Source organism: Nothoprocta perdicaria, unplaced genomic scaffold, assembly GCF_003342845.1.
Source record: "Nothoprocta perdicaria isolate Ctin4 unplaced genomic scaffold, notPer1 scaffold_72, whole genome shotgun sequence".
Taxonomy (NCBI): Eukaryota; Metazoa; Chordata; class Aves; order Tinamiformes; family Tinamidae; genus Nothoprocta; species Nothoprocta perdicaria.
The window spans coordinates 2,172,575-2,184,159 of NW_020455999.1; the positions used below are offsets into that span (position 1 = coordinate 2,172,575).

Consider the following 11,585-nt stretch of genomic DNA (forward strand, 5'->3'; position numbering starts at 1 on the left):
GCTGAGCCGGTGGTCCTCAGCTGCCCGTGGCAGGTTCTTCTGTAGGAAAGGCTCTGTCTTCCCGCCGCGAGGAGTCTGCGGGCGGGTGCAGGGGTGTGGGCAGGGTGGGGTGCCGTGCCTGCCGTCACCGCCGCGCTCCTCCCTTGCAGGCTCTCCGGGGCTGCAGCTGAAATACGTGGTGGACGCGGCGTTCCTGAAGCCCGGAGAGCAGCGCTGCTTCGTGCGGTACCTGGCGGAGCGCAGCCTTCACCTGGACGTGTGGGACGGCGACTCGCTGCTGCTCGTAGGCTCGGCTGCAGTCAAGCTGCAGGTAGCGAGCGCGCCTCTCCTGAGCGCTGCTGCTGGCAGGGAGTCCCTGCTTGGCAGGAGGGATGCCCGGGAAGAGCCTGCACGYTTCCTGTTGGCTTCTCTAGCAAACATCATTAATATATCACCCTGGAGTCTTTAATAATCCAGGCTTAATCAGCCATTCTCTTGTTTAACCGAGACGGATGTCAATCTGACAGGCCTGTAATCACAGCATTTGTCACCTTAGCCTTGAAAACGATGGCAAAACATTAGCCATTTTCGAGTTCTCTGGAACTTTAACRGTACTCGAAAGCTTTATGGTGTTAAAAAACAGAGCTAAGAAATCTAGAAACATCTTTATCCAGCTGTGCGACCCTCTCAGGTGCAAGTTAGCTGGAGCACAATGTAAAAAGCCCCCCTGGGTGGCAGTTGCAGTTGGGCCCTTTTGTGGGCAGCCCCTGCCCTCTCCTTGCCACGGGAAGCTGCTCCGGGCCGCGAGGGCGCCCGCTGCAGCGCTCTGTCCTTGCTCCGCAGCCCCTGCTCCGCCAGGGCCGGGCCGCCGTCAGGAGCCACCACGAGCTGGACGTCACCGCCACCGAGTACGAGGAGGACACGGCGGTGCCGGGCGCGGGCGCCCTGCGGCCCGGCGGCGTCCGCATGGCCACCAAGGGCCGGCTTCACCTCTGCCTGGCCAACGTGGGTAAGAGCTGCGGGCGCCGCGTTCCCTTGGGAGGGACAGGGCCCCTGAGCCTTGCCGGCCTCGGGGCTGYGCCTGCCGCCCCTGCCACTCGTGCGCCAGGCCGCGTTTCTGCGCTCTCCCCTCTYGCGGTTGAGCCGCTACGTGCTGGCAGCCCGAGGAGCGCGGCCGCCGAGCAGCGGGGCCGCCGTGGGCAGCGCATCTGCGCCTTCTGCTCGGCGCCGCGCTCGAGCGGCCGCGAGCAGCTGCAGCGAGCAGCAGGCCCGCGTGCTGCTCCGGGCAGAGCGCGGCTCCCTGCAGCAGAGATGCAGCGGGGCCGGGCGCACGTCCTGCCAGGCGCGTGCCAGGCTGGAAGCTGCTGCTGCATTCACGATGTTTGCAAAAGGATTTTATTCTGGAAGAATAAGGATGTGTCCAAGGTGCCCTGGGTGCAGTCTGCTTGGCCCAGGCAGGTCAGGGACAGCTCGGTTAGGTGCTGGTGAAGGGGCAGAGGCCGTGGGTGGTCAGACTGTGAGCGCCAGCCTTGCCAGGATGCCGCTCTGCCAAGAACAGCCTCCGTCCTTCCTTATGGCCAGCTCACCGGCCTGGAAATGTGCGCTGACTGCAGGGCTTAAAACCTTATCTTAGAAAAAAGATTAGCTCCATTATAAGATAACTTAAACTGGCGTTTTCATGTTTTGCCTGCAAGAGCACGATAAGCTGCCGGGGAGGAGAGCTTCCTAACCCGGAGAGGCTTAGCTCGCACCCGGCGAGCGCCACGGCAAAGGCAGCACCCAGGGCAACAGCTGCCCTTTGCTTCTCTGCCTGCGTGGGTTTTGGTTTGCTTTTAGTGGCAAAGTAATGTTAGCAAGTTTTTTAAAGTTCCTTAYGCAATGTGGTGTGAGGTGTTAGCACCAGAGGCTTTTCTGTACATGTCATGGTCTATATCGAGCCATTTGGAGAAGCAGAATCTGGGGGCAGGAAGGGTTCCCCTTGGCGACGTTGTGCTGGCACCGTGCACTACTGAGTGGGGCAGTGCTGGAATGTGGGCCGTGGAGCGTGGGCCCCGGCCTTGAGCCACGCGTGCCCTTGCTCGGCCAGGGACACAGCGGGGGCTGCGGAGGAGCAGGAATGGACTCTGSATTTACCACTTGCTGGAGGCATCAAAGCCCGGGGAGATGCCAGGCAGAGCTGTGCTGGTGYGGGTGCAGCACGGGGAGGGCACAGGGGAGCTGTCCCGAGGCAGCGCGCCTGCATGTGGAGGGGATGCCGGGCAGGGCCCCTGAGCGCTCCTGCACACGGAGGGCACACAGGGCAGGGCCGTGGGAGGCTCAGGCTGCAGCCCACCCTGTCTCTGCCCCGTGCAGGCCGCCGCAGCGAGGAGAGGCCTCCAGCCCCACGCTGGTCCACGGCGCACTGCCCCAGAGCAGTGATGCAGGATGGCGACGGCACCTTGGCGGGCGGCTGCCTGCTCCCGGCACAGGCTGCGGTGGGTAAGTTCCCTGCTGCATGGTCTTGTCCGCAYGGCTGCCGCAGCAGCATCGGCCGCGCCCGCTGAGTGCTCATGCAGGCACTGCGGCATCCTCGGTGCTCTCCCAGCAGGCAGGAGCAGACCCCGGCGCCTGGCCGACGTGCACGGCGAGCTGGCGGCGCTGCTGAGCTGCGGGCCGCGGGAGCACGGCGCGGCCGGACCCCGCGGCGCCGGCGAAGCCGCACGCCGCCGCAAGCTGCAGCGGATGGCGYTGGTGCGGCGCCGCGAGGCGCAGGACGAGGGCGGCGTGCGGGCAGCACCGCGGGCAGGCAGCGCCGCAGCCGCGCGCAGCGCCCGCCACCTGCAGCTCGTCGCCGCCTACCGGGAGCGCCTCAAGGGCGAGGGCATTGCCAGCATGCTGCGCCAGGCCATCACGAGCAGCCGCACCGTGCGCGCCGCGCCGGGCACCGCCGCCTTCTTCGAGTTTGTGCTGACGAACCCCTACAACGTCCAGCACACGGTCACCATCGAGATCGAGCACCCGGAGCTCAGGTAGCGGCACCAGGCAGCTGCACCTGCAGCTCGGTGCTCTACTCRGGTCCGACTCTGTGCTCCACACGCAGGCCAGGATCCTTCCCGCCTCCCTGCTCCCAATCCCTCCCACCGGGAAGGCTCCTGCTCCCGGTCCCAGCAGGGAGCTGCGCGTTGGAAGCGGGGAGGCCCGGCCAGGCATGGCAAGGGCTGCTGCCACCCAAGCTGGCTGTCCCTGCAGTCCCTGTGTCGCTCTGCAGCGTGATYGTGGACGCGAGGGAGTGGAGGCACTTCAAGGAGCTGACCAAGACGGCTGCCCCCGTTGAAGAGGACATGTTCCAGCTCCGTGATGGCCACRGGCCTCAGCTCTATCTGCGTCCCAGAGAGACTGTTTATGTCCCCTTCAAGTACCAGACGTTCTCGGTGGAGCTGGCAGCCGTGCAGCAGGTAGGTGCCCCTGTGCAGTGCGTGCGCTGTCCTGCGYCTGCTGTGCTGTGCTGGGTTAGGAAGCAGGCAGAATCACAGAATGATGACGCTGGAAGGGACCTCTGGACATCATCTAGTCCAACCCCTCTGCTCAAGCAGGGAYACCCAGGGCACATGGCACAGGGCTGCTGAAAGAGGTCCCCCATCCTCCTCACTGCCTCCCTTGAGGTATYTATASACRCTGATCAGGTCCCCCCTCAGCCTTCTCTTCTCCAGGCTGAACAGGCCCAGCTCTCTCAGCCTTTGCTCACAGGGCAGATGTTCCAGGCCCCTGATCATCCTSGTAGCCCTGCGCTGGACTCTCTCCAGCAGCTCCACGTCCCTCTTGTCCTGGGCAGCCCAGAGCTGGACACAGTCTCCAGATGTGGCCTCCCCAGGGCTGTGTRTAGGGGGTYGATCACTTCCCTCGACCTGCTGGAGATGCTCTTCTTAATGCACCCCAGGATCCCGTTGGCCTTCTTGGCCATGAGGGTGCTGCTGCCTCGTGGTCAACTTGTTGTCCACCATGAYGCCAAGGTCCCTCTCTGCAGACCTCCAGCAGGTCAGTCCCCAGCCTGTACTGGTGTCTGCGGTTATTCCTCCCCAGGTGCAGAACCTTACACGTGCCACATTTCATAATTCAGTTGTCCAGGTCCCTCTGGATGGCACSACAGCCCTTTGTGGTATCAGCTACTCCTCTCAGGTTCGTACCATCAGGCGCTGCRTTTTGGCCTCACCTGCAGTGCCTTTCACGTGGTTTCCAGTACTTCTCCCTTTCCTTCTCTTCTCGTAGCGAATATTGCCCTCCAGAAGCTTAGCAGGGAGTGATGTAAGGCAGGTGTTACCAGATGTTCAAATTAAAGACATTCAGACTTGTCTTTGGCAGAGTGTGGTGCCTGCAGTGTTTGCTCTTCTGGTGGCATTTAGAGCCAGAAGATTTAAAACACTGAATAAAATCAGGAAGAAGCTGCTTCCAGCCCTGCCTTTGGCTGCAGTGGCTGCAGAAGTGCAAAACCTGCTTGCTGAGGTCAGGCAGGGGAGCCCGACGAGCTGCCTGCCYGGATCAGATCCCCATAACCAACCAAAACCTTTGCACTAAAACCCTTGTGCAGCTAAGGAGTTTTCTGCTGGTTTTAATCAAAGTTCCTGTATTTCCCGGTGCTGTGCAAAGATGTTGGACAAGCTTTGCTCAGGCTTCCAGTGCAAGCACTCGCTGCACGTAGCAGTGCTTCCAGTGCTTGCTCCTGAGCGCTGCCTCGTGTGTCTACAGGGGCCTGCGGGGCTGAGCGGTGGTAAAGACGAGGCCGCCTCCTCTCTGCAGAAGCCTGGCGGGACCCTCACCAAGCGCATCGAGGTGAGCAAGCTGGGGAAATGTCTCTTGCAGTATGCGGAGGGGSATTGGAAAGTTTAGCGCTTTCAGTTCAGTGCAGTGGAGCCCAGACTGAGCCTACACTCATTTGGGGTGCCCCCCCCTACAGAATCAGGTTTATAATGAGGATGGAAGTGTTTGGATTTTTCTCCATGTCTGCATTCTGGGGTCCTGCACATTGTTTTCTCCCATGTACTGTCATCCAGAGCCGTAGAAATCAACCTGCAGGGTGGTACATAGGTAACAAGTTCTTCAATATTTCCATAAGGAGCAAGGACGGTTGGGGTCCAAATATCACCTATAGAAAATGAACCCAAGTACTGAGAGGCTCAACATTGACTAATGAAAGCACAGCAAATGTAGCAAGAAAAATGCCATGTTTGCAAAGCATGGATATTTATATTCACATTCTCATCCCCTATCTGTTCTGCTTAAATGCTTCCTGTTCCTCTGTCAGTTACTCTTTCAGAACCGTTGCTCTCAGCCTAAGTGATTTCATTTCCCAGTAATTCCTGTGGCACGTTTAAATTGCAGTGATCATGCGTGTATGATCAGGCACTTCCCTTAACGGCACCTGTGAAGCTGTGGGGTTCACGGCCGTTCCTGCGTGCAGGCTGGAGCTGCCTGCCGTGCTTGCTGCTCGTCTCGCGGACGGCGGGCTGCTCTCCTGCACCTGAGCAATATGCTGTTGTGCTCTGTACCTCGGTGGTCGCTGTCCTTGAGCAGCTGCTTCTCCCTTTGTGTTGCCCAGGTCTCTTTCCATGTGAGTGGCCAGAAGCCCATTGCGATTCTGCAGGTGGAGGTGGAGACCCAGCCGCCTGTGGTGGACCAGACCTTCCGATTCTACCACCCAGAGCTGACCTTCCTGAAGAAGGCCATTCGGCTGCCCCCATGGCACACTCTTCCGGGTAAATACCTTCATTTCACCAAGGACCAGACCGAAAACACTGCATGGGACTGGGGGACTTGGGATCAGCTTTCATGTGATAGTAGAATGCACCTAGTTAGCAAACTTCCATCATTCATGCAGCTAATTTTAACACCGTTAGCCTTCCAGAAGGTGCAGATGGCATCTCAAAGCGCAAGTCTGCATTATCAAGCTGTCTGTACTTCTGTGTCTTCAGGACCTGAGTGTCTCTCAAGTGACCTCCTTCTAGGTCCTCGCATCAGTGCCCSCTATCTTACTGCTGACCTGGTGCCATCAGATAGTCGAGCCTAGGACAAGGGATTCTGGTTCTCCATGGCACTGTGGAGATGGAGAGCAGCAAAAATAGGAGATAGGAGCAGTCAATGGAGAAAATGCTGAAGTTTGCTGGTGCTTGTCTCCTTCCTAGGTGCACCGGCAGGGATGCCAGGTGGGGAACCCGAGATGTTCGTTCGCTGCAGCGACCCCAACGTCATTTGCGAAACCAAACATATGGTACCAGTTATAAAAGTCAAACTGATGGCTGAGTGTGTCCTTCTGCTGTGCTTTGTTGTAGTCAGCAGAGAAGTGCCTCCCACCAGTGGTAGCACCTAGATTTATCAGTCTGGAGTGATGAAATCCTGGCTTTTATTAAACTGAAATGGGCCCTCTTTCCCCACTTAAAATGAGCTGCATTGTTTTGGCAATGGAAGCTCATTTCTGCACCTCATCACATCAAGCAGCAGCCTCTACTAGCTTGTTCTTTTGAAGAAATATTAAATGATTCAAAATGCTGGTACAAAGAAGCCTTTTCTCAAGGTGCTGCAAATATGTTTTCCTGTCTAATTGAGAGTGCCTACAGCTGTTGGGAGGGAGTGAGGTGGAATCACTGTGTTCTCAGTGAAGGAGCAGGAAGGTTGCTGTCCAAAGCTAGCCCATTTCTTTTCCCATGTGCAATGCTAGCAAGGTGAGAAGGGGCACAGAAAGCATGAGATGTGTGTGTGTGTGTGTGTGTGTGAAGCTTTACCTCCTGATCGCCTTCTGATACTGCCCTGTAGTGCAGATATTTCAAGGTCTGTTCTGGCCTGTTTCTCTCTCTTGGCTTGGTGCAAAAGCACACTGAAAATTAATACTGGTCTTTTTATTTCCTTCATTGCTCTTTTGACCAAACCTAGAAAGCTTGTGACTGAAGTCACTTTGTTTCTCTTCCCAAGTGCAGCTTTTGTTTGGTAATTAATAGCTAAGATTTTAGGTTTCCTGGGCTTTCAGCTGGTGAGATCCAAATGAAAAATAAATTTGTGCATATAAATGTGTCTGGTAATGAAGGCAACTTGCTAACTGGCATTGCAGAAATGTGTTAGTGGGTAATTGAATTATGGCTTGTTTCAAAACTTTGGGAAAAATTGCCAGAATTTAATTACAGGTGGAACGTGATAGCCATTTTGTATCCTCTTTTGTATTTAGAAACGCTGGAAGGGTTAATCCAAACTCTGTAGCATCTTAATAAAATAATATAACTGGTTCCTGACTGAAAGCTTCTGCTTTCATAAGTGGGGTGTTCTTTTTTTTTTTTTTTTTTAAATGGAAAAGAAACCCTGGAGTCCTCATTAGCTGGTTTGATCTCTAGGTTAACTGTTCTAATGATGCTCTGATTTCTGTACTCAGGGTCCCGGGGAACCACAGGACGTGTTCTTAAAAGTAGCTGGAGGACCAAGCCCGCAGATCAAAAAATTCTTTGTTGCTATTTATACGTAAGTAGGAGAATCCAGAAAGTGAAAAAGAAACAATTACCCAGGGAGCATGACGGAGCAGAAAGGAGAGTTCACGTAGAAGCTCTTGCTCTCTGCTTCCCTGATCTGACATGTTCCTGTGACGAGCAGAGACCTGACCAGAGGGCTTCCCAATTGCCTTGAAATATCTGCTCGCGAGACTGCCCTTGGTGTGGGTGAGCTGTGAAGGACCTTAGAGAGCTCCTTGCTTTTCCGAGTCGAGTGTCTCTCGTGGCAAGACGGCTCGCAGTGTGCAAGCAAGCTCGTTAGGAGCCAGCTGGGCTATCACGCTGCCAGATGCCAGGCTTGGCTTCGCTTTGCAATTGCTTAGACCGAAGCAAAATCTTTTGCCCCAAGGCCAGCCAAGGCAGCAGGGCTCTGTGTGAGAGCCGGGCGCTGAAGTGCTGGTGAAGGTCGCCTCGCGTGGGAGCTCACGTCCCACTTTGTGTTTCAGCGCCGCGCGCCGCTCTCGTTGCTCCAGGGACGCCTGGCTCGCCGCTCCCGTGCACATGTGGCAGTTCTACGTGCACTCGGTGCAGCGCCTGGACGTGAGCTGCGTGGCGGGGCAGCTGAGCCGCCTGTGCGCGCTGCTGCGGGGCACGCCGGCGCTCAGGAGGGTCCGGGCCTACACCTCGCACCCGCACGAGCTCCAGGTAACGGCTCCCGCGCCGCCCTGCGCCTTGGCTCCCGCACGGCGGGGATCGGGGCAAGCTAAAGGGCTGGCAGGTCTTTCCCGACTGTAATCAGCAGTGGACTTGCGCTGACAATCCTAGTGGCGATAGCCCTGCCGCAGTGAAACACATCCCTTTTGGAATTATGAACAATTTACTGCCATAAAGTGTTTGTGATAATTATCTTTTGATTAAAGCTGGAGTGTGTAGAATCATTGGTACAAAACCCCAGAGGGCAAATTATCTGCATTAATGAGGCTAGCTGAAGACTAATAATTTCTTGAGAATTCCTTTAGTCATGATTGTAAACGTGAAGGCCCCAAAACTCCATAAACAGCAGAGAAGGCCACAGTGCGGAGGCCTTTCCTCCTGGAACGTGGGACCYCCTCATGCCACGTCCCCCACATCGTGGGGCACGACAGGGCAGGACGGGGCAGGATGGTGCAGCAGGCTCAGCCCCGGCTCCAGCACGTGCCTGGCACCAGCACCTCTTGGTCCTGCAGCAAGCACTGCAGAGCAAAGAATAAGCTCAGCACCCCGGGCAGGGAGAAGAGCTCTCGCTGTTGGTAAATCCATCTTTAGCGTTCATGTGGCTAAGCAAAGTTCACATTAGAATTGGCACAGAGCTGCTCAAGTAAAGTTAGTCCCAGTTTATTAATGTAGGTGGTGTTAAATATTTGTGTCGTAGGTGCACGCTCCCTGCGCTYGGTCAGGGCCTCATTTATATTCTCCTTGACATTATGAGGGAACGGGAGAGTCTCTCCTGGCTGTCACTAGCCAAGGAGCAGCAGCCTGGGGGCTCCGCGGTGATCCAGCCACCATCTGCATGAAGTCCCTCTTGCTTATTCTCCCCATTCCCGGGCAGGGTTTCCCGAGGCTGCTTTGGGCACACCATCCAAGAGCCTCTCTCTGTGTGGGGCGGCCTCCTCTCGCTTCCCTTGTGCCGCCCCGTGTCCCGCAGCGGGGCTGCCAGCTCCGTGTTGCCGGCACAGCAGCGCTGAGGCTCTCGCACAGCCTCTCGCCGCCACCGCGTGCCTTCCCTGCAGGTGGAGCCGGACGGCGTGTTCGTCCTCCCGCCGCACGCCGTGCAGGAGCTGGCCCTGGGCGTGCGGCCTCGGCAAGCGGGCAGCAGGTTCCTGCACCTCAACGTGGTGGATGTGGAACGTCACCAGCTCGTGTCCTCCTGGCTGCTCTGCGTGTCCTGCCGGCAGCCCCTGCTCTCCAAGGTGTGCAGGCTCTTGCGGGGCGGGCGCGACGGCTCCACACCTGCAGGGTGGGACTTGTTGGGGCTGCCACTTGTGCCCTCTTTACCCCTGCTGTTGGCACCAATCACCCTGGCATCTGCACTCCTCTCCGCAAGAGGACGAGCACGTGCCGGGGCTTGGAGCGGTTCTCACTTGCTGCTGTCCTCCAGTCAAGCGCTGGGTCGCATTGCAGATACTTCCATTATCCCAGACTGTCATGGTCAGGGATCGCAAAAGCAATTTTGCAGAATTACTGTCAGATTAGAGATTAACCCTCCTCCCTGAGTTAATCTCCCTGTGCCAGCCGCGGGTGCGGGAGCTGCGTGTTGGGAGCTGCCTGAGGAGCGCCCGCTTTGCCAGAACCAGAGGCACCGCGGCCGCGAGGGCGGCCTCCCCTTTCTGCATGAATTCTGCCCGCTCTTCCTTTTATTATTTCCGTCTCGCCATACTGCTAAGGCACGGGAGTATGTGTTTAGCTCTCCCGTGTTTGAGCAGTCTCGCTGAAGACCATAATGAAATGCCTTTCAGACAGCTCTGAAGGTAACTCCATGCTGAGGAATGTCAGCTCTGAAGTATACCCAGTTGAGAAATTAAAGCTACAGCATGCTGATTTCTATTAGCACTGTGCTGGCTTAGGACTTGGCTCACAGATAGAAAATTAGATCGCTCAGTTAATGTGTTCATTTAAAAAATGTTTTTCTGAAGCCCTCAGTACTGGGGGAGTTAAGTTGGGCATTTAAGCCAATGCTCCACTGCTGCTGCTGAGGAGCAGCCGCTCTCCCAGGGGTGTGCTCTGTTATCAAAATTAGCACCCTGGCTGTCCCAGTGGAATTCATTTAATTAGTGGGCGCACTAGTTGGCCGGTTGGAGCTGCTGCCCTCGCCCTCCGCCTGGTGCTCTCGTCAGTGCCGTGCGGGGCGGCGCTTCCCTGCGCTGCGCGGGGCGGCACGCGGCCGCCGCTCTTCACGCGTGTCCCCGGGGCAGGTGTTCGAGATCGCGCTGCCCGCGGGCGGCGGGAGAGGCTCCACCAAGCGCATCACCTACACCAACCCGTACCCGGCGCGGCGCCGCTACTTCCTGCGCACCAGCCGGCCCGACCTGCTGCACTTCCAGGAGGATTCCTTCGAGGTAGGCGCCGCGGGCGGGCGCGGAGCCGGCTCGCTGCGGGACGGCCCTGCTCGAGCGCGTCGCGCTCCGCAGGTTGCCGGCGGGGAGGCGCACACCATCGGGCTGCGCTTCGCCCCGTGCTGCCACGCCGCCCGCGAGGACATTCTCATCCACATCAACGACCACGAGGACAAGAACGAGGAGACCTTCTGCGTGACGGTCACCTACGAGTGAGGGGCCCCGCCGCCGTCACYGCTTCGCTCTGAGAGCGCCGCCTGGCCCCAGATGTGTCTCCCACCTGCAYGTGCTTCACGTCCGAGTGCCCTGCCCGTGGTGTCGGTCGCAGGGAGCCCGGGCGCTCGGGCTGTGCGCCTGGGGACCCTGCAACAAACCCACCAATGTCACGTAACGCTGGGGACCTCCCTCCTGCTCAAACGGGCCCTGTGCCCATGTCTGTTACTGTCCCACAACCCCAGAAGGCTGCCTCTTTTTATGTATTTCTACATTTCAGCGTGCTGCAATCTTTTTTTTTTAGTTGAAAGAGTATGCAAATCTAAATCCACAGGATATTTTTTAAGCATTTCGTTTTCTACATTGAATTTTGTATAAGCAAAGCATTTTTCTAGACACTAATATTTTTTAAGATTCTAGATCAATTAAAATTGTTGCACAGAATTGGCAGAGTGCTGCAGCATCTGTGGCTACGGGAAGTGCGGGTGCTTGTGAGCCCGTGGGCAAGCGCCATGCGGGGCTGGGCGCTGCCTTTGGGAAGGCCGGGCACCCCGGGGCTTGGTGCCGATCGGGGCGGGAAATGCCGGAATGAGCTTGGTGTAGGCAGGAGGGGAATGCCGGGAATGAGCTTGGTACAGGTTGAAGAGGAAAATGCTGGGATGAGCTTGGTGCCGATGGGAGGGAAGCACCGGGATGAAGTTGGTGCAGATCAGGGGAAACACCGGGACGAACTCTGTGCAGAACTGGGGAAAATGCCGGAATGATTGTGGTGCAGACGGAGGGGGAACGCTGGGGTGAGACGGGCGCGTGCTCGGGCTGCAGGAGSTCTGGGCTGTCCCCGCGGGCCTTGCTGCGGCCG

At 57.4% G+C, this 11,585-nt stretch overlaps 1 protein-coding gene across 1 annotated transcript in view; it reads left to right on the forward strand.

Moving 5' to 3' along the window:
- Positions 1–11,143, forward strand: part of NPHP4 (nephrocystin 4) — a 29,348-nt gene extending 18,205 nt beyond the window's left edge. Inside the window, exons 15-27 of the mRNA XM_026051098.1 lie at positions 150–310; positions 823–988; positions 2,332–2,457; positions 2,567–2,987; positions 3,227–3,413; positions 4,702–4,785; positions 5,552–5,708; positions 6,135–6,220; positions 7,370–7,455; positions 7,955–8,126; positions 9,191–9,370; positions 10,373–10,516; positions 10,589–11,143. Of these exons, the coding sequence (XP_025906883.1) occupies positions 150–310; positions 823–988; positions 2,332–2,457; positions 2,567–2,987; positions 3,227–3,413; positions 4,702–4,785; positions 5,552–5,708; positions 6,135–6,220; positions 7,370–7,455; positions 7,955–8,126; positions 9,191–9,370; positions 10,373–10,516; positions 10,589–10,729 (2,111 nt within the window). The 3' untranslated portion in view covers positions 10,730–11,143. The remainder of the gene's footprint in view (positions 1–149; positions 311–822; positions 989–2,331; positions 2,458–2,566; positions 2,988–3,226; positions 3,414–4,701; positions 4,786–5,551; positions 5,709–6,134; positions 6,221–7,369; positions 7,456–7,954; positions 8,127–9,190; positions 9,371–10,372; positions 10,517–10,588) is intronic.
- Positions 11,144–11,585: the final 442 nt, after the last annotated feature.